General features: G+C 44.2%; 1 protein-coding gene across 1 annotated transcript in view; it reads right to left on the bottom strand.

Annotated features, from left to right (window-relative positions):
- Positions 1–2579: 2579 nt before the first annotated feature.
- The window catches only part of dchs1b (dachsous cadherin-related 1b), an 85266-nt gene continuing 67931 nt past the window's right edge, over positions 2580–19914 (bottom strand). The window contains exons 12-29 of the mRNA XM_085798506.1: positions 17322–17762; positions 16363–16658; positions 16137–16252; positions 13740–13979; positions 12952–13077; positions 12588–12797; positions 11841–12097; positions 11504–11710; positions 10291–10687; positions 10078–10191; positions 9774–9985; positions 9496–9647; positions 8897–9027; positions 8437–8723; positions 7681–7822; positions 7361–7532; positions 6865–7274; positions 2580–6754 (exon numbers count right to left, since the gene is read on the bottom strand). Of these exons, the coding sequence (XP_085654632.1) occupies positions 4698–6754; positions 6865–7274; positions 7361–7532; positions 7681–7822; positions 8437–8723; positions 8897–9027; positions 9496–9647; positions 9774–9985; positions 10078–10191; positions 10291–10687; positions 11504–11710; positions 11841–12097; positions 12588–12797; positions 12952–13077; positions 13740–13979; positions 16137–16252; positions 16363–16658; positions 17322–17762 (5967 nt within the window). The 3' untranslated portion in view covers positions 2580–4697. The remainder of the gene's footprint in view (positions 6755–6864; positions 7275–7360; positions 7533–7680; positions 7823–8436; positions 8724–8896; positions 9028–9495; positions 9648–9773; positions 9986–10077; positions 10192–10290; positions 10688–11503; positions 11711–11840; positions 12098–12587; positions 12798–12951; positions 13078–13739; positions 13980–16136; positions 16253–16362; positions 16659–17321; positions 17763–19914) is intronic.

Below are 19914 nucleotides of genomic sequence, written 5' to 3'. Positions count from 1 at the left end.
TGGAACACGAGTTCTCACAGCAGCATGGAAGAGCAGGCAGAGCTTTTCAATCTCTTGTATGTGATGTGAAATTAAAGTGAAAACTGCCCCTGTGGATTTAGTGTTACTCTGTATATTTGTATATCTGCCTCTAGACTTTTATATTGGTATTCCCAGTCCCAGAGGTCTCTCTCAACAGACTCAGAAACATGATGATGAGCCTACTCCCTCCAAACTTGGTCCTAAATCACAAGTATAATTTAGAAAAAATGATGTTAAAACTCACTAAACTAAACCAATCTTTGTCAGAGTGGTGTGGGTATATTCTGATCAAATTATAATTACACCATTACTGAGAATATTGAAAGGATTGAAAGTTTTGCTATTACTATAGCATGTTAGCATTAGGAGCTGTTTACTTACCTGTCCAGATGAACCGCTGCAATTCAGCATCAAAATTCATTCCTAATGTCCAGGGTTAGAGGTTATAGGGTTGTAGCCCATCTCGCCACTTTCCGATACCGAGTCACAGTAGTGGCCACGCTTTCCTGAAGAAGTAGCACTGCTCTCAATTGTGTCTCCCCAGTTCCCACAGATTACCTTCACAATATGTCACAACCAAAACACACTCAAATATCATATTGTACCAGGGATTTCATATTTGGCTCAAATCTTCCCGAGGTCTTCAGGGGATAGACTCCTGGTTCAGACAGATTTCTCCCAGATTTTGCAACTAAAAAACCTGCCAAGTATGTGCCTGTAGGAGCTGGACCAGGGCCAAAATCAGCTGGGGAGAATGTTGTGGGCCATGTGTGTCACTAGTGTAGTAGCCTCAGACTGTGAGGTTGCGTGTGCATGTGCGTGTGAGTTTTTGTGATTATTTGGAGTTGCATGGGGTTAGGGAAAGAGCAGGTTGCAAAAGCAGTCTTGGGACAGCAGGCTGTACGTAAACACAGCTGTGTTGAAGTGAACGTAAAATGAAGGTATCAACTTTTTTTTTTCACTAGAATTAAGTTAATACATTTTTAAATTAGCCAGATGAACTACAACTGTATGATTGTATATGTATGTCTAACCACACCCTGGGCTGTACCTCAGCTGACTGTAAACGTAATAACATTCACTATATATATATGACACACAATTATGTCAACATTCAAATGCAACAGTTTGTATTTCAAATGTGCAATTCATCACCACTCATTTCACAATATGTCTTGCTTGTCTCACTTGTACCACAAGAGCTTCTGTCTCTGGCTCTTTCTCTTACACCTTGTCAAAATCTATGTTCGGCTCCTTCTGTACATAACGCACGGCACGACTGTGTGTGATGACCAAATGAGGCAGAAATCCCCAGCAGCTATGCAAACATGCCTGTGCTCCATATGAAATAAACATTTTGTAATTATTCAGCTATGTCAACATTATATGCCTTTATATGAGCTGGAAGAACTGAATTCACTGTTGACTGGATATTGGCTACTAGATCTCAGGTTTATGCCATACTACTAAAGCCTACACATTGCTGTACAGTATGATGTGAGAGAAAAAACTTGTTTCCCACACAACTTTGCCCAACGTAATTATTGTTAAGAAACAGATCCGGGAGGGTGTTATTATAAATGAACATTCTTCTGGATGGGAAATCAAACTCCAGTAAAACGAATTAACATCATGGAAAATATAATTAAAATCAAAAAGTAATAGTATTTATTTTGCAATACTGTTAATTTTATCCAAGTACTACTACTATACTATTATTTTCTAATTTCTATACATCTAATTCTGATCTGATTTTCAATATTTATATTGCATAGTTTTTAGTTAAGTTGGGGTCATTCCTATGTTCCCACAGCCTTGTGTTCCCACATTTCTAACTTTTGTTGTCACTGAAAATTAGGCCCTATGTTCCAACAGCCCTTTGGTTCCACCATTGGTTGGGTTTAGGCAATGAAGAAAAGAGTTGGTTAAGTTTAGTAAAAAGACCCGGTAGAGGCTAGACAGGCCAGATAGAGAGAGTCCAGTCGGAACATAGGGCCTAATTTTGAGAAAAATCTTAGAACTGTGGGAACATAAGGCTGTGGGAACATAGGGCTGTGGGAACATAAGGCTGTGGGAACATAGGGCTGTGGGAACATAGGGCTGTGGGAACATAGGGCTGTGGGAACATAAGGCTGTGGGAACATAGGGCTGTGGGAACATAAGGCTGTGGGAACATAGGGCTGTGGGAACATAAGGCTGTGGGAAAATAGGGCTGTGGGAACATAGGCATGGACCCGTTAAGTTATACAACAGGTGAAAAATGATAGTGACATACAGCTCTGTCATATATCTGGTCTCCTCATAGGGTCAACTGTCCTCATAAGATTCTGTGTCCTTATAACGTGGTGTCACTTCACTGTCTACTGTCGTCATAAGCTCTGCTGTCTTCATAAGGACAGACAGGCCTTTGGTAATAGCCTCCCCATAAATGACTGGATTTTATCCCACATCTTCAAAGTCCCCCTTCACAGCCCAGATAACCAGAACAGTGTTAAACTTTAAAATCCCTCACTCAAAGTCTTGGTTTGAGTTCTGAAAAAGATGAAGTCTGACTCCAGTTTGTCAAAAGAGATCAGTAGGAATTTATTATTTGCTTTAAATACATGTACAGCTCTTTTTTTTTCTGCCATTGCTCCACTGATCAGTCACTGGCATTCATATCAGACTGAACTCCAAATGGAGGTCCTCCAATACAGAAATGTTTCTGAGACAGCATGATTATGAGGCGAGAACATGTTGTGCTGGAGTTAGGCTCATGGCATGTGTAGCTCTTCGCTGAACCAGTGCTGGCTTCGCATGAGGCGATTTGTAGGGCTGTGTTGAACAAAGAACAGAGGTAGAAGCCATCTTTTGGAAACAAGAGGACATCCAATCTGTAATTACCCCCAAAGATTAGAAACAGGCCAGAGTGATAAATGCACATGGAAGAATGAAGAAGACATTCATGAAGCCTTTTTGCCTCTCGCTGCACTAGCAGATTGCTAAAAACTGGATCAATATGCTGAGAGGAAAGAGAGACGGTGCAGATGATGAGTTACACACATGGAACCTAGAAACACCTCATCATGTCAGTGACATCCTTCATGTGTGAATCATGGAAATAAAATGCACAGAGCAAAGAGTTAACATGGAAATAAATACTGCACCGGTTGCTAAATCCTTGTACATTCATCAGGGCTCACGCATTCAGGCTTCTGCTTCCCACTTGTCTGGCTCACATGTTACATTTCTCCATGTTATGCCACTATCCTTCTATGAGGATCCCAGCCTGTGCATTGCATGTTATTTTCAATGTGCTGAGATGAACAACTTCACAGTAAAATACATCTAGGTTAATGACTGATGTAACTGTAACTTTAGGAAGCACTTTTTTTTTTTTTTTCAAAAGACACAGAGGTGATCATCAAACTGAGCCGTCCCTGAAAAACAAAGGGGATGTGCTGTCGTGCATAACCGCACATAACAACACAGTGCTGAGCTGCTGGAGAGGCAGGCATATCGATTGCTTCACAGGTTTTCATCCAGTTGCTGTTTTAGATTTGGATCGATCTACAATTTGACAAAAAAAAGAAAAGGTAACAATGCAGCTTAGTGTGAGCTGTGCTTGGTTTTCTACTGTTGACATGGGGCAGCAAGTCTTCTTCTCATATAAATAATGATAAAAACACAAAAGTCTCCCTCTCACACACACACGCACACACACGCACACACACACGCACACACACAACAGAAATGTCACACGAGTTTCTAAAAACCTAGGAGACACATACAGTACATAATGTTGTCTGCATACATACAAATATACATATATGCAAATACACAAAAACAATAACCTCTCCATGTGGAATAATGGCATTTCTGAAAAATCTGAAATCATAATTTCATATAAAAATATATAAAAATAAAAGTAAAATCAAAAGACGTGTCACCTTAAGTGGTGAGAAAAAACAACAATCTCCATTGCTCTTCCACTGTGTGATGCATTGGCAGTTCAATGAATCAGTGTCTTTGTGAACACACACATACACACACACACCGTCTGTCCATGGGCTTCACATACATGTCCAGCGGTCTTTTTTCAAAAGCAGCCGCTGGATGAGTTTAATACTGGAGTGTAAAAATGTCCACAGACACAAAGAGAGGAATGAGATCCTTAACTCTCTGGCCAGCCAGCGAGGTAACATGAAAACTACACATTAATCTATCTATACACTAAGGGATCTCTGACTGCAGGGCATGGTGAATGCACGTTCACATGAAGAGGTCAGTGAACCCCTTCACCCCGATCAGTTCATGGAGACCTGCGTCACTGTAGAAGAGTGGGCTGGTCCTGTCAACCCAGGCACATGTTCCTTCCACTTTTGTGTGTTCCTTTAACACTGCAGACCAACAGAAGTACTTCAGAGAACGCAAATGTTCTAGCACAAGAAGGTTAAGGTTCTTTTTTTTTCTTTGTGTCCACTGTCCAGAATTCCTTGGTTCAGACACTTGAATACTGAACATTTGTGAAACCTTGTTTCTACGATCAAAACTATGACGTTTGAGAAGAACAATACAACTCACGACTCCTTTTGCCTTTTTAAGTTCCATGAAAAAAGCCAGAGCGGTGCTCTGCCATGCTTCGTTTAGCTTGTCTGTCCTAAAGTTCTTCCTTAAATAGTTTCCTAAGTTTTCCATCATATTCTCATCTCATGATCAGGACTCTGGTCCAGCGAGGGCTCCCTGGTGCTGATCATGGATGCCGAGGGCCCTTGGTTGACTCCAAAGGGAGAGACAGCTGGAGATCGAGCCGCTAGCGGGGACAGAGAAGGGGAGAAGCTGGGGGACATCGCTGCTGATGAAATAGATCCCTCGTGACTGATCGGGGACCTGCGGAGTGAGGCCAAGTGGGGGAATGTCCGTCCAATGACGGGGACCTTGGGTGGAACTGACATGGCCCCCGGGTGAGCCACAGATGTGATAAGCGGCGGGGGATCGATCCTGGGTTTGGGATCCATTTTGGGCTTTGGCTGGAATGGTTGGCGAGGGTTCTGGCTCTGCTGGGCGGTTTCGTCTTTCAGCCTGGCGATCTCTGTGAAGACGTTGGCCAGAGGCTGGAACTGTGGGCACCAGTTGAGCAGGTAATCCCAGTTATAACTTCCACGGAGCTCCTCATCGCTGGCAACAATAGCTGTGAGGGAACCGTCCACCGAAGGTTTACCGTCCTCAGGGAAGGCATAATCCTTGGGTAGGGAGATGTTGAGGCCCCGGCCCACTCCCAGGTACCCGCCTCCCTCATCTCTATAGACCGGGAGCTGGCCGGAGAGCAAGGTCCCACTGAGGCTGCCTCCAAGTTTCTTTCCTTTGAACCAGGTGCTGCCCTCCAAAGCTGCAGGCTCACAGGAAATATCTGAGAGCTGGTCAGCATCCTGCTGGATTCCAGAGTCTGGTCCCCTGGCCGAGATGTGCTCCTGCATGGACGAGGTGATGGAGGCGACGCGGGGGTACTCGTTTATCATCCTGATCTCATCGTCCTCTGCTGCCTCAGCTGATCCTCTTCCACTGGAGTGAGATGGATCCAAAGAGCCTCCTCGAGTGTATGGGCCACCACCAGCTGTACCCTGATCTCCAGCGTAGCCAGGCAAGGCTTGGTGGTAGATCCTGTCCCCTCCAGGTCCTCCAGAGCTGCAGTCATCCAGTTTCTGCAGAGCAGTTCCTGACGCAGCGTTTCTGTTTCCTGCCTCCTGCCCTTTCTTTCTCCTGCGTGACTTGACCAGGAACACCACCACGGCCATGACCACCAGCAACACAATGAAGCCGAGGGACACGGCGATGATGCTAATGAGCAGGATGTTGACATCGGGAGCCAGACCGAAGTTGGTGTTTGTGACGTCGATGGAGACCTGGGCCGTAGAGGTGCGAGATGAATCCAGAGGACTGTGGGCTTTCACGTCAAGAGTCATCAGTCTGGTTTCCCTTTTAGACCGGCCCGACCCACTGCTGCTGCTGCTGCTGCTGCCTGAGCTGTCCAGCTTGAGGAAAATCGCCCCAGTGGTTTTGTTGACATCAAAGAATGGAGAGCTGGTGGGAAGAGAGTACAGGACAATACCGTCCACCCCTCCATCCTCATCATTGGCTTGGACCTGGCCAATGCTCTGGCCTTTCTTGGCCCCCTCTGGGACTTCAAAGCTGAAATCAGGGGATGCAAAGACCGGGTCGTACTCATCCTCCCCTGTGACAAACACTTGCACCGTCACAGTGGCGGAGTGGTTGCCTGAATCTACAGCGATTGCTACGAAATTAAAGGAGTTGACCTTCTCAAAGTCAAAGGCAATTTTGCTTCTAATTTCTCCTGAGTTCTGGTCCACGATGAAGCTGTCTTTTCCCACCCTGGACCGCTCCACCATGTAGTACTTCAACTGGCCATAAACCCCTGTGTCGTGGTCTATGGCGTGGAGAACGGTCACAGCTGAGTTTGCTGGTTGGTTTTCTCTGATACTTGCTGTAAGGACTTCCACTGGGAAGAACGGGACATTGTCATTGATGTCTTTGACCTCAACGACGACTGGAGCGAGTGCGAAGTGTCCATGTCCGTCTGTGGCCTGAATGATGACGATGTGCGTGGGCTGGTGCTCGCGATCGAGTGCTCGCTGAAGGCGCAAGGCTCCAGTCCACTGGTCCATGGTAAATAAGTTGACCTCATTACCAGAGCTAATAGTGTATTGGACCTCAGCATTGGGGGTTGAGTCTGGGTCTGAGAACAAGACAACAACAGAGGACAATCAATTAGCAGAGAGAAAAAGCAAACAAGTGAGAAAGGCAGGAAATCAGATACCTAGGCAAAAAGAAAATCATTTAGCCCACCTGTAGCAGTCAGTCGTATGATCTCGGTCCCAGCAGCAGCTCCCTCGCTCAGTGATACGGTGTACTCTGCTCTGCTGAACACTGGAGGGTTATCATTGACATCACCAATGGATATCACCGCAGCAACACTAGAGCTCCTCTGGGGAACGCCCCGGTCTGAAACTACCACAGTGAGGTTGTAAAGCGGCTTAGTTTCAAAGTCGAGCCCCTCAGCCAACAGCAGCGTCCCGACGGTTTGAAAGCCCCGGCCTTCCAGAAAGCGCACACTGCTCTCAATCTGGAACACATTTCCTTCATTTCCATTGGCGATAGCAAAGTCAAAGCCGCAATTTTCTCGAGAGAGGTCGCTGTCAAAGGCCTCGAACGTCAATACCGTTGACCCTGGGATGGTGTCCTCAGCGACTGTGGCCCTGCAGATCGAAGGATATTACATATGTAAAAGCAGCTGATGTAGTCACACCACAAAACACCTAGTATTTAATGAGTGTAGACCAACCTGTAATCAGATTGATGGAAGACAGGAGCGTTGTCATTGACGTCAGAGATTTGAACCTGGACCGTCGTCAGGGACGACAGCGAAGGCGAACCTCCATCACGGGCTTCAATGACAATACTGACTGACGGACGTTCAGGGTCGAACTCAGCTCTGTGACTGATGAACAGGGTTCCTGGATATGAATGCAATGAAAGGAAGTCAGACATGCTGCTTTTACTCCAGGTCAAAAATGTAATATACAACACATTGCTTTCAATTAACAGTGGAAACCTGTTTAGTGAGCCAAAAATATGTGGAGGGAAGCTAAACGGTTGCTTTACCATTGTTGGGGTCAATGTAGAAACCATCCTGTGTTGATGACATCACTCTATAGGTGATCTTTCCATTGTCTCCAGAGTCCCTGTCAGTTGCTGTTACTGTGACAACAGCACTTCCTGGGGGGGTGTGCTCTGCCAGAGATACCTGTGGTGCAATGACATTAAAAACAACACTTGAGCGATCTGTACAAAAAAACAAAACAGCAGCTCTCATACTGTAAATAGTGTAATAAAATCCTCATGGTGAGGAGGTCAACACGCACTAAACATTACATTTTATATTGTAGTTCCTGTTTTTCCTGAACTAATGCTCATATTGAGGTCATTTCCTCGGACAGAGTAGTAAATATTATACACGCTCATCTCTAAAACTTTTCCCCAGTCAATATTAGGTAGTTAACTTTTATCACTCCCACTGCGCACATACTGAAAATGTACAGTACTTGTGTGTTGTTGTTTTTTTACAATGTGTACATATATACGAATGAAATGTTCCACTTCTCTATGGACAGAAACAGTTTATGAAGTGAATATAATTCCCCATCAAACTTGAAGACCTAAACTTTGAAGGCATACGTATATATTCTGTGAATTTCCTCACATAGGAAATCCCATAATGTACATTAAAGAAAAAAAAAGTCAAAACGATTACTTGTGATACAAATGAATGTCAAGTGGCTGTTTTAAAAAGTGTTTGTAGGATTTTGCAAGATTTGCATGACAGAAAGTCTAAATTGTGTTTGTACAAAAAAAACCTACCTGGTAAAGATCATGGGTGAATGCAGGGGCATTGTCATTAATGTCCTCCACCAGTATTGTAATGTTAGCTTCGGTTTGGTGCTGGCTGTCTGTGGCTCTGACAGTAACGGTGTACCACGTCTTCTCCTCAAAGTCCAGAGGGGCAGTGAGTGACACGCCTCCACTGTAGCGGTGGATCCCAAACTTGCCCATGGCTGTGGGGTCCAGCTGTAGGGTGTAGGAGAGGGCGGGGCTCGAGTCGACATCGTTACCCGTCACAAGGGTGATCTCTGTGCCAATCAATGTATCTGAGAGATGGAGAGAGACATTAAGCAAAACGATGTTAGCTTTACATCCTTCGATGTGCACAGTGACAGAATTCCTTTTGTAAACTGAATCTACCTCCTTAAAGTAACCTATTTTAGATACATAACCAGAAAGCACAAATCTCCTGCAAATTTCCGGCAAATAAAATACTTACTTTCTGGAATGCGGACTTCCTTGGGCAAAGGAATAGTGGGACTGTTGTCATTCTGGTCAATTATAATCACTGTCAATGTGGCTGAACCAGCCAGTCTTGGACTTCCTCTATCAGTTGCTGTAACTACCAACCTGTTGAAGGACAAAATAAAGTATTTCATTACATTTATGATGGGAAAGTGTAAAAGGAATGTCAACATATGCATATGTCTTGATTTTACATTATTACCTTCAGTTGCATATCAGCATGTTGTTATGAAACATACAAAATGTTATGAGTAACAGCCACCAAGAGTTGGAAATTGCAGCTTTGATACATCTGGCATGCAGATCTGGGTTTGTAATGGTGCTTATATCTTCAGCAGACTATGTCAGCCTCCACACCAGCTATCTAAACACATCCTAGCTGAGTGAATATGATTCACAATGTGCTAGGTCTAATTTTTTCCTCCTATAGACAGTATGTTTCCTGTGTGTCTAAATGTAATGGACTTTTTTTCTATACTTCACCATGCAGTAACAGTTATTGCAGGTAGAATATATATCTATCCTCAAAGTGTGCACATAGAACGGTTTATTGAGCCACAGGTCTGTTCTCACTTGGTCTGGGTAAATATCTCCCGGTCCATGATGGCCGCCGTGGTGATGCTTCCTGTCATCGGGTCGATCTTGAACAGGCCGCTCATGCCTGATGACTGGAGGGAGTAGGTCACCTGACCATTTTGGCCCTGATCAACATCCTCAGCAACCACCTGGGACAGAGATGGAGGGGAGGGATGAAAAAAGGAAGAGTGAGAATTAACTTCTACCCTCAGTGCATCACCAATGGACCAAGAAACGGTGTGTTTTTCTTGTGTAGGTTTTACATGTATTCATACCTGTATGATTGGCATTTCATATCCCTGTGCTTCCCTCATGTAGGCAACATAGTTCTGCAGTTGAAAGCGAGGAAGGTTGTCATTGACATCCTGCAGGATCAAGTTAAAAGCCATAAAAGATGTGGAAGACATAGTTTCAGCCTTCACGACTAGACGGAGTCTGGGGGTGTCTTCAAAGTCCAGACCCTTGGAGCTGTGCACCCGGATTTCACCTGCAGGAAAAAAAATGGGATTGGGAGGTGATCAAATCCAATCAAACTTACTGACAATTCGCAGTCTATATAACTTTTACTGTGAGTTTTACCTGATGAGGAGCTAATGGTGAAGGCCTGCCTTTTGTTCCCACTGAAGAGGCTGTAGCTGATACCTCTGCGTGTGCCATCAGGGTGTTGAGCCTGAGCCTGAGCCACAGCTGTGCCTGAATGTCGGAAGAAAACAACAAAAAATAAAAAATCTTTAATTCTGACAGCAGAGAAATCTCAAATTGATCCCTCATAATAATCTATTCATGTCAGACCTTTAGCAGCGTTCTCCTGTAAGCTGACATCTCTGGCGTTCCTGGAGAAGCGAATGCCATTGTACTCCACCTCCTTCACGTAAATCACCACCACACCCTGTGCAGACTGAGCTGGGCTCCCCTGGTCCATGGCCTCCACGATCAACGTCCTCTGAGCCTGGGTGAGTTCTCCCAGCGGCTCGGTGGCCTGGATCTCCCCGGTCAGAGAGTTGATGCTGAAACCCTTCACTGGCATAGCGAAGCGGTAAAACACAGAGCCGTTGGCTCCGAAATCCTTGTCCTCTGCCTTCATGGTGGCTAGAACCCGCTGAGAACGCCTGCTGGACACCTCAATGATCAGTGGATCCTGGATGAAGAAAGGAGTGTTGTCGTTGACATCCAGGATGGTCACTGTCACCTAGGAGGACAAAAAATCACATGTGAGTGAAGTGGGGATGTTACTGAGCATAAAAAACACAAACAATACTCTTAAATCCAGCATGAGAATTGTAGGAACCATTTTCGGCTTTTATTTTGGTGTGTATTTTAGTGTTTATAACTTCCGCTTACACAGGAAGTGAGGTAAGGCATACGTTCACGGGGGCTTATTTAAACTAGTCTGGGGAAGGAAAACGGATCCAGGGCGAGAGAGACAGACCTTTCAGTCAAAATAAAAGCACCGAGCTAATAAAATGCGGTAAAACTCTTTAATTTAAGGATTATAATTTACAAGAAAGTCCCCGAGCCATTAAGTTAACATTTTGCTTTTATTGTATTACAACTTAATGTTTATTTTATAAGTTTTATGTTGGTGAACACTTTTATTTTGGTGAATTTGGTGATTTCGGTATCCGCTACAGACAGGAACCAGAATGCAGATGAAATTCGGAGGTAACAGACACCAGGCTCTTCGCTTGTCTGAAGAGCCTGGTGATGCGAGGCTAATCTAAACTGAGCTGAGCTATCGGCAGGTGTTGCTGATTGGGAAGCAAACACTTCTTTGACCGTGACATGCTGTGCTGTGCCAGGAAGGTATTGTTCCACTGGTTTGTACAAATAAATCCCTTCTTTTATGGTAAACTTCGTTGTGGCAATTGGTTTACTAGCACCATGCACGCGTCAAACTAAGCTAAACTACTATCAGCAACAGTGAGTGACTCTTTTATGGTTCGAGGAAAAGAGACGTCACTACAAGAATCATAAAGTCTGAGCATTTTTCAAGAACCGTATGTACCTGAGCAGAGCTGTTCCTGGGTGCAGCAGGTGAAAGGTCAACAGCAAACACCTGGAAGTTGTATGACGCAAATTTTTCCCGGTCCAGAGGTGCTGCTGTGGTGATACGACCAGTGTTCTCATCCACAGTAAACGCTCCATGTGTCTCTCGGCTAAGGAAGTACAGAACCTTCCCATTCAGGTCATCATCAGCATCTGTGGCTGACACCTGGAAACAGATCATACAGCAAATTAAGCCATATGATTAAATTAATACCACTTAGCAACATTTCTTTACTAGAAAAATCTAGTATATGACAGTGAGACCTCTGATACTCGTCATTCCAGTGTCTGCTCACCTCCAACACTTGTGTGCCCTCTGCAGCATCCTCTGATACTTCCACAGAGTAGCTGCTTTTGCCAAAGACAGGGCTGTTGTCATTGACATCCAACACTTTGACTTCCACTGTGACAGTGGTGCTGAGAGCAGGGCTGCCTCGGTCCGTGGCCACCACCTCCAGAGTGTATTCTGCCCTTGTTTCCCTGTCGAGGCCGCGCGAGGTAGACAGGGCTCCTGTGCTGGCATGCAGCTGGAAATCTCCATGAGGGTCTCCCGCTGAATGGAAAGAGTTCACGTGGCAGAGGAGAGAAAAAATTGTTAAGACAAGAACGTCTGTGCCAACTCCGTATTATGTAAGTTTGAATGTTCTCCAGACTGCACTATAACTGAAGCTGCAGTATTTACTATAGACGTACTGTATGCAGCTGTGATCTTTCATAAGAAACAGAGCCATTTCAAAAAGCAATGCATTACTCCAAATGCTGAATATATCCCATCTCTGCACACTGTATGTGCAGTGTCAAATATCACCATGTCAAAGTGTCAACTGCAATAATCTGTCAACAATCTATAAATATAAATGTGACCATATTTATCCTGAAAAACACCAAAAATGGAAAAAATTCACTGTTTTTCACAAGACATTGTTATTTCACACAGCAGTCAGACCGCACAACAGCAATTGCAGTAATTGCGGTAAACTAAATCACTCATTAAATCCATTCTAATAAAGTTCTTGGGATAGACACACAACACTGTTTCTCACCAGTAATCCTGTATTCCAGCTCTCCACCAGGACCTGAGTCAGGGTCTGTAGCCTTGAGAAAACAAAGCTCAACAGGGGCCTGGTTCTCCGGCACATCCAGTCCGTACCACGGCTTCGCAAAGACCGGAGCGTTGTCGTTCACATCCTGCACCTCCACGCGGACCACGGCCTTGGCAAAGTTAGGAGGCAGCCCTCCGTCTCTGGCATACACTGATAAGAGATAGTTAAGATGATTAGATGCTGGATCCCATACAAACGTTTTAACTGGTGCACTGGAGATGCTCCGTGGGAATAAATGGGCCCGAGCTCCATCCGTATAGAAGAGGTCAAATAAAGTTGTGTGAAACAATAGATATTTTAGTACCAGTGAGAGTGTAATGAACTTGCAGCTCTGCGTCCAGCTCTTTGGTGGTGGTGATGACTCCTGTCACAGGGTTGATGATGAAGCCTTCCTCGGTCACACCACCATATGTCACTTGGCCATTAGAACCTACAAGAAAACACAAGGCAGACATAAAACCAAGTAAGAGGCTGGGCACACTACAAAACAAGCAATAAAGCAAAAAAAGAGCTACATTAAATGTAATAAGGAAATGATATGATGAATCCACAGCTGCATGTTGCATGGAGCCGTTAGCAAACCCTAATAAAAGCTCCAGAAACATAAGGCTCTGGACAATGACTGTAGCCACACATTTTCATTAATATGGGCTTGTGGTTTGTTTTAAAGTCATGTGGTTTCTCAAACACATTTATGTCTCTCGTTTAGTTCCCTGGCCTTCCTACCGGAGGCGTAAGTGCTGTGTATTAGCTGAACCTTTTAAGTTATTCCTCCTCCACTGCACTTTGAAACCTTTCTTCCTCTAACACTTTCATATCTTGACTTTGTTCTACAGCCTTTCTTCTTGAAATGATCTACAATTCTCTTAAGAGGAAAAAATGTGTTATTTGAATCTGCAGACTTTAATATATTATGGCATTATGAAGCAGGAAATCTGGGTAAAATACAGTACGAGTACAGTTTGATTTTCCTGTGATAAAAGTCCCCTGTTAGGCATCCCCACGCAGTCTTGTGGTGCCTCCAGTATGCCCATATTTCCTCATTATTGACTGTATGTATCCCATATGTTGTAATAACGCATTTAAACCAACCTTGATCCCTGTCAGTGGCGGTCACCGTCAACACTGTCGTCCCGGGTCCTCGGTTTTCTAACACCTGGGTCTCAAACTCAGCTCGCTGGAACACCGGCGCTTCGTCGTTGACGTCAATCACCTGAACACACAGCACCTGAGAGGTGGACAGCTGAGGTATCCCATGATCCTCTGCTACAATAGTCAGATTGAAGACTTCCTGCTCTTCACGGTCCAAAGCTTTAAGAATGGAGAGAGAACCTAGGAAAGAGGAAAATACAGAGAATAAGAACTTTCCTTGAGTACTTAACTCGAAATTTATGTTTGTTTGAATTATTTTGGTCTCCTAGCGCGTGTGCGCAAGTTTGTGTCCTAATGCGTTCAGATAGTTTTTGTGAACATGTAATTTGGAGAACCTGAGGAGGCAGTATTTGCAGCCCTCGGGGACCAGTAAAAACAAAAACCTTTACAGCTTTGCTTAATGAGAGTTTCCACAGTAAGCAAGATACAACACTTAGTTCATGCCAGCTCTTCACCTCTGGCACTTAAACCTTGGATTGAATCAGACTGTGCTGCAAAGCTTTATCAGTTCAAATATATTATTACTGCAATGCACAAGTGCAGGAATGTAAGTAAACACATGCAGTATCCAGACAACCTGGAACTGCATGGTTGCCAGCGAAAATCAACCTATGACCTCCCCTACAATCAACTTATTGCTTTTTTCCATTTCCCTCTGCAACATTACAGTATCTGTTCGCCTTTAAATCTGTTCAGCATTAGCCGGTGTGTGTATTTTATGTAAATGGAGTTGGTTCAGATAGTCTGTGATTCAGACTTCCACTGATCCTGGCTCCAGTTGTTCTCCTACCTTTTATGTCTATATCCCACACCCTCTGTCATCACCCTGACTACGAGGAGGGTCAGCCAACGTGAGAGGAAATATGAAATGAGTGTGTGTGTACTAGTTCGCAAGTGTACAAGTTTAGCTGGCATGCTGCGCCTGGGAGATGTGTGTGTGTGTGTGTGTGTGTAGCGCATTAATGCCACAGCAAACTGCCAAACACATACACCATGCGCTGACTGCTCGGTGAGGCTGTGGCTCTGATGTCTCTCTGTGAAGTTCTGCTCCCACGCCTTGGCCAAAAACACAGACAGATGCAGAACACTGGCTGCACTATATCATCCCCCACTGCAGCCAATTTAGTGTCACCGATGTAGTATCAATCACATGATAAAGGTGCTCTCTGTGGGAGAGACTTCAAATTTGCATTAAAGTTTATGTAAATTGTAGCTGTGATCAAAGGGTCTGCAAAAATACAAAATATCTCAGGAAGTACGACCATAAATAATAAAGGGAACGCTGCTAATACTACAGTACATGCTGAATGTCAGGTAAATGTGCATATTATCATGTTCCCATTTAATGCAGTGCCACATCCATAAAAAGTATATGTAATGTTCTCAAACAACGTGAACAAAATGTTTTATCTACTTTTGAAACTTGAGGAGAAACGCGGAGACATATAGGAAGCAGCTGTAATATGAAATAACAGAAATCTATTATTGGCAGACTAGACGTATAATTTATAGGCAGTAATCAGGCTAATGATACCCCCCATATTAGCCTGGCAGTTTGGCAAATGTCTCCACAATCCAATGCTAATCCGTTGCTACAGCTAATATTAACCATAAGCTTAAGCCATAAGCACCACCCCGTCTGAGATACAAACCAGAAGTGGAATCAGCCCCTCCTAACGCACCAGACACTTGACAGTAATGAAGTAAAGGCTTTCTTCCATCTGGAAGCTGCATTAAAGGTCTGTCTCATGGTTCCTAATCCCACCTCAGCCAGGGCCGTGCACACCCACACCACCCTGCTCCATTGATGAAGAGATTACACATTCACATATATATAAGATATCAAAGGGCCGTCCGCGTCCCCAGCCCAAATAAAGATCTGTTCCCATGAAGAAATCCGTCAGGGAAAGAACACCAAAGCATCATTCAAGTGAAATATTACTCAGAGGCATTGAAAGACCATCTAGTAAAAGAGGGTTATGAGGGTTATGAGTGTTTTAGCAGTTGAGTCCCCGTAGACGCAGCACTTTGGTGGATAATTACGATCTCCTGGAAAGTTTTGTTCATCCAGGGGGCGTCCATGGGTGGGATGCTGATTATCTATCAATCATGAAACCCCATAGAAAATAGGCCACATACTATTACTACGTCCTGGAGTGTTAAATCATTCAAAACAGGATTTCAGACGAGAGTGCATGAAATGATGTGGTGATTTTTACCCTAACGTTGACTTGATGGAGTGTAAATTGGGTATAAATAGGGGAAATTCCCCCCAATGCCTTGTTATATGACTTTAGTGTTATTTTTTATGTTGTGTTAGCATAAAAATAAACTTACCAGTATTGGGGTTCAGACTGAAGCGACCGGCGCTGTTTCCCGTCTGGATTCTGTACGACACACGGCCATTCTCACCCTCATCGTCATCTCGAGCCATCACGTACAAAATCACAAATCTGTCAATAAAGATGATTATTATTAGCCCAATTGTAGGCTTGGCATCTAATGACTGAACTCTAGTCAAAGTCACGACTGAAGTGTGCATGAAGGTGGAGCGGTCACTCACCCCACAGGCTGGTCCTCCATGACGCTGACAGCAGACGGAGAGCTGAAGACCGGAGCGTTGTCGTTTTCGTCCGTCACAAACACTCGGGCAGTGACTGAACCCCAGCGCCTCTGAGAGGGATCCTCTGCCTGATCCGTGGCCCGCACCACAAGGTACAGGGAGGATGTGGACTCTCGATCCAACTTCTGCCCCAGGGTCAGGACTCCAGTAGAGGGGTCCAGGGTCAGTAGATCAGGAGTGTCAGGCCAGTAGTGTTCCACGGAGTAACGCAGCTCGCTGTTGGGTCCACTGCCATCCTATAAAAGTAGAAAGCACATTCATTTATTCATTCATTCATAACCTTTATGTAAACTCGGAGATATATTGAGGAGCAATCTCATTTACAATATTTACAATATGAAACACAGAACATATATAAGAAATGTCTGAGAATAATAAACAAAGATAAATTATAAACATTATTTTGGGAGAAAAAAAAAGTTCTCCACAAAACACATACCGAAACCGTACCGAGAAAACCCACTAATAAGATCTATGCATTAAAATTTTCAGATATTGTGTTCCTAAAGACAAGGAAATCATTTCGAGGTAAAGAACAACAGCCTTCCAGTTTGTATCCTTCAGTTATTTAAATTGCCCTATTGGTAAAAGTGAGGTAAGTTTCAGATGATTTTGCATAGAGTTCCAGGTTGAAGGTGCACAGTAAGAAAAACTAGTCTTTTAAATGAGGGCCATCCAACTTTGGAATACAAGTCACAGTGATGAGTGTTGTACTGTAGCTGTCACCAGTAATTCAATTTCAGAGAGTGAGTAGGCAAATATAAGCTGGCTTCAGCCTATTGTATGTTATTTTCTTTTTGTGTGTGTGTGTGGTTGCAATGTATAAAAAAAAGGAAAATGGAAAAAACGGTAAATAAATAGAAATATCAAAAAGCAGGTGAGTAATTTCAGTTTCCTACCTGATCCACAGCCTGGAAGGTGTATATGGAGGCCCCTGGCTCCATGTTCTCTGGGACCACGATGGTGACGGGGTCTTCTGTGAACTGAGGGGCGTGGTCGTTGCTGTCCTGCACATTGATATCCAGCTGCACCAGGTGGCTGCTGGGAAACACCTGGGAGAAGTCGGACACCTCGATGTGCAGAGTGTACCTCGAGCCCTTCTCGTAGTCCAGCTCGCGCACCAGGTACACGTCTCCCTTCAAACGGTCCACCATGAAGGTGCCGTCCCGGTCCGTCCCCCCCACCACCAGGTAGGTCACCTGGCCTTCCAGGACAGCCGAGTCCTGCTTGTCATGAGGACGGATGGTGCCGATGACGGAGCCCGGGTCGGCGCCTTCCACTGTGTTCAGGGTCATTGAGAGCATGTTGGGCTTGGGGGTGGACTTGGAGGAGCTGAGAACCTGAAGAAGAAGAAGAACAACTTACTTCACTTAAAGGAGACATATTATGCCCACTTTCCACAAATTAAAATAGTTCCTAAGTGTCTTAAAGACATATCTGTGACATGCTTTGGTCAAAATCCCCCAAGGATCAAACATCACAGCTCTTTTCATCCTCTCAAAACAGCCCTGTTCAGAATGGCTGGTTTCAGTGCCTGTCCCTTTAAATGCAAATGAACCACTACTTGCCCCGCCCCTTCTACCGGTCCCAGGTAGGGGTGGGGTTATGCAAATTTGAATCCTAGTTACATCACTGGAAGACAACTGAGCTCGTAAAACTATGTGGATTTCAACCTAGGGAGCATGAAAATTACAGATTTTTTTGTCAATTCTCACATTTTGGGGCCGGAAGGCAAGACAAACACCCAAATATATATGTTAAATAGCCTTCAAAAAGTGATATTTCCATAATATGTCCCCTTTAATCATGATGATTCAGATTGCTTTCACTCTTCACACTCTACTTTACATTCTTGTCTTTAATCATCCTTATCCCCACAACAGAGTGAGAGAAACCTTGAAAACATTTCAATCTATAGATATAAAAAGTATTACTGTACTAGGCGTAGGAGCAAAGTGTCAAGGCGAGCGCTGTGCTGTTCATGTTACTGGATCTTATTTCCTCTGGTATTCTGCAGACAATGCAGCTATACTGCTCTCTAACAGCCCATCCCTAAACACAGCCTTGGGCTGTAGCCTGTATCTGTTTTGTTGTTATTACTATAATAACCCTCGCAGGCATTTTCATTGTGCTTGAAGGCATTTATGTTCAATTCCTCCAGTAAATATCTTCACACTGTGGCATTCTGGCTTGGAGATGAGAGACGGGATTTGTGATCTGTGTCAAAATAATGGAGGGTGTGATGGGAGCGAAAACTGTAAATATTCCAGCTGAAATGATGCAGAGCAAGTAACGCAGCCTCCATCTGCAGCCGTGTGGTCAGATAGGGAACAAACACGTGCCAGGGGGCTTTCGCCACTCTGAGCAAGTTTCAGGGTTCAGTGTCGCTCTGGGACAGATCAAAAGAACTCTGGAGACAGCAAACATAAGCAGATTTGATCTGGTTTCATCATCAAAAAAGAAAAAAAAATCCATACACACACACACACCACCCTGTGCTTTCGTTACCAAGATCTCTTGCAGTGAATTGCATCTTTTTCTAGTGTCGGTGAGCATGAATAGAAGGGATAAACCTGGAAGAAGAGGATAATTCAGCCTCATGTGCTGACTGAAATGACTAACCCTACGCAGGCATTTGCAGCCATATTTCAATGTTGACAACTCCCTTTGTTTACAGAAAGATCAAAAATAGAAGCATGTCATGTTTTCTTTCTCTCTGTGTTTCTTTGTAGTGTTAAAGCAAGCCATTCCCAGTCCACCACAAAACAGAACGGGGCAGTCATTCTGAACTTCAAATGATATTGAAAACTCATTGCATTTCATTATATTTCATTGAGGTTCATGGTGTTCATGGCATCTTTACGTGACAGGACTACAGGTGGAGAAACTCTTGAATTCTTTTAAAGTCGTTGGCAGAAACCATCAAACATCACAGGATTTCAGTTATCTTGAAGTGAAGCTTTTACTAAACAGTGCCAGAAACGGTACTACTTGTACTTTTTCCTTGCCTTTACCCGGTGCCTTTTGCATACGAGCCAGCTAGCATGAGTGGCAAAGTACTTGTGGTGTACAACAATATCCCCGTGTCTGATTTCACCCACAGTCATTTGAAATGTTATCTCAAAATCATTATGTGGGAATGTTACCTCATGAGAGTGTTTGAAATGTGCCGTTACAGCGAGCATGTCCATCTGTGTCTGTGTGCGCGTACTGTACATATCACTGCCTGCTACCGTACAGCAGTGTATTCCCTTTCTCTTTGTGCGATTCGCTGCAGCTGGCTCTCATCAAATCTCATCTGGGAGCATTTGATTCCAAGGTGCCTGTTTCCCCTCTGTCTAATCTCAGTGTCGCACAAGCAGGGTGCTAGCTACATCTGAGGCGAGTGCGCCTGCGGTAATTAGCATCCTTTTCCTCTCTGAAATCACATCACATAAAAAACACTAAAGCTAAAAGCTCCACAGTCAAAGCAAACCACCACCCTTCTCTGGC

This window comes from Trachurus japonicus, chromosome 14 (genome assembly GCF_045865225.1).
Source record: "Trachurus japonicus isolate A0001 chromosome 14, Traja_1.0".
NCBI classification, from domain to species: Eukaryota; Metazoa; Chordata; class Actinopteri; order Carangiformes; family Carangidae; genus Trachurus; species Trachurus japonicus.
Note: the sequence above shows the minus strand (reverse complement) of the source record. Positions and strands in the feature narration are given on the sequence as shown.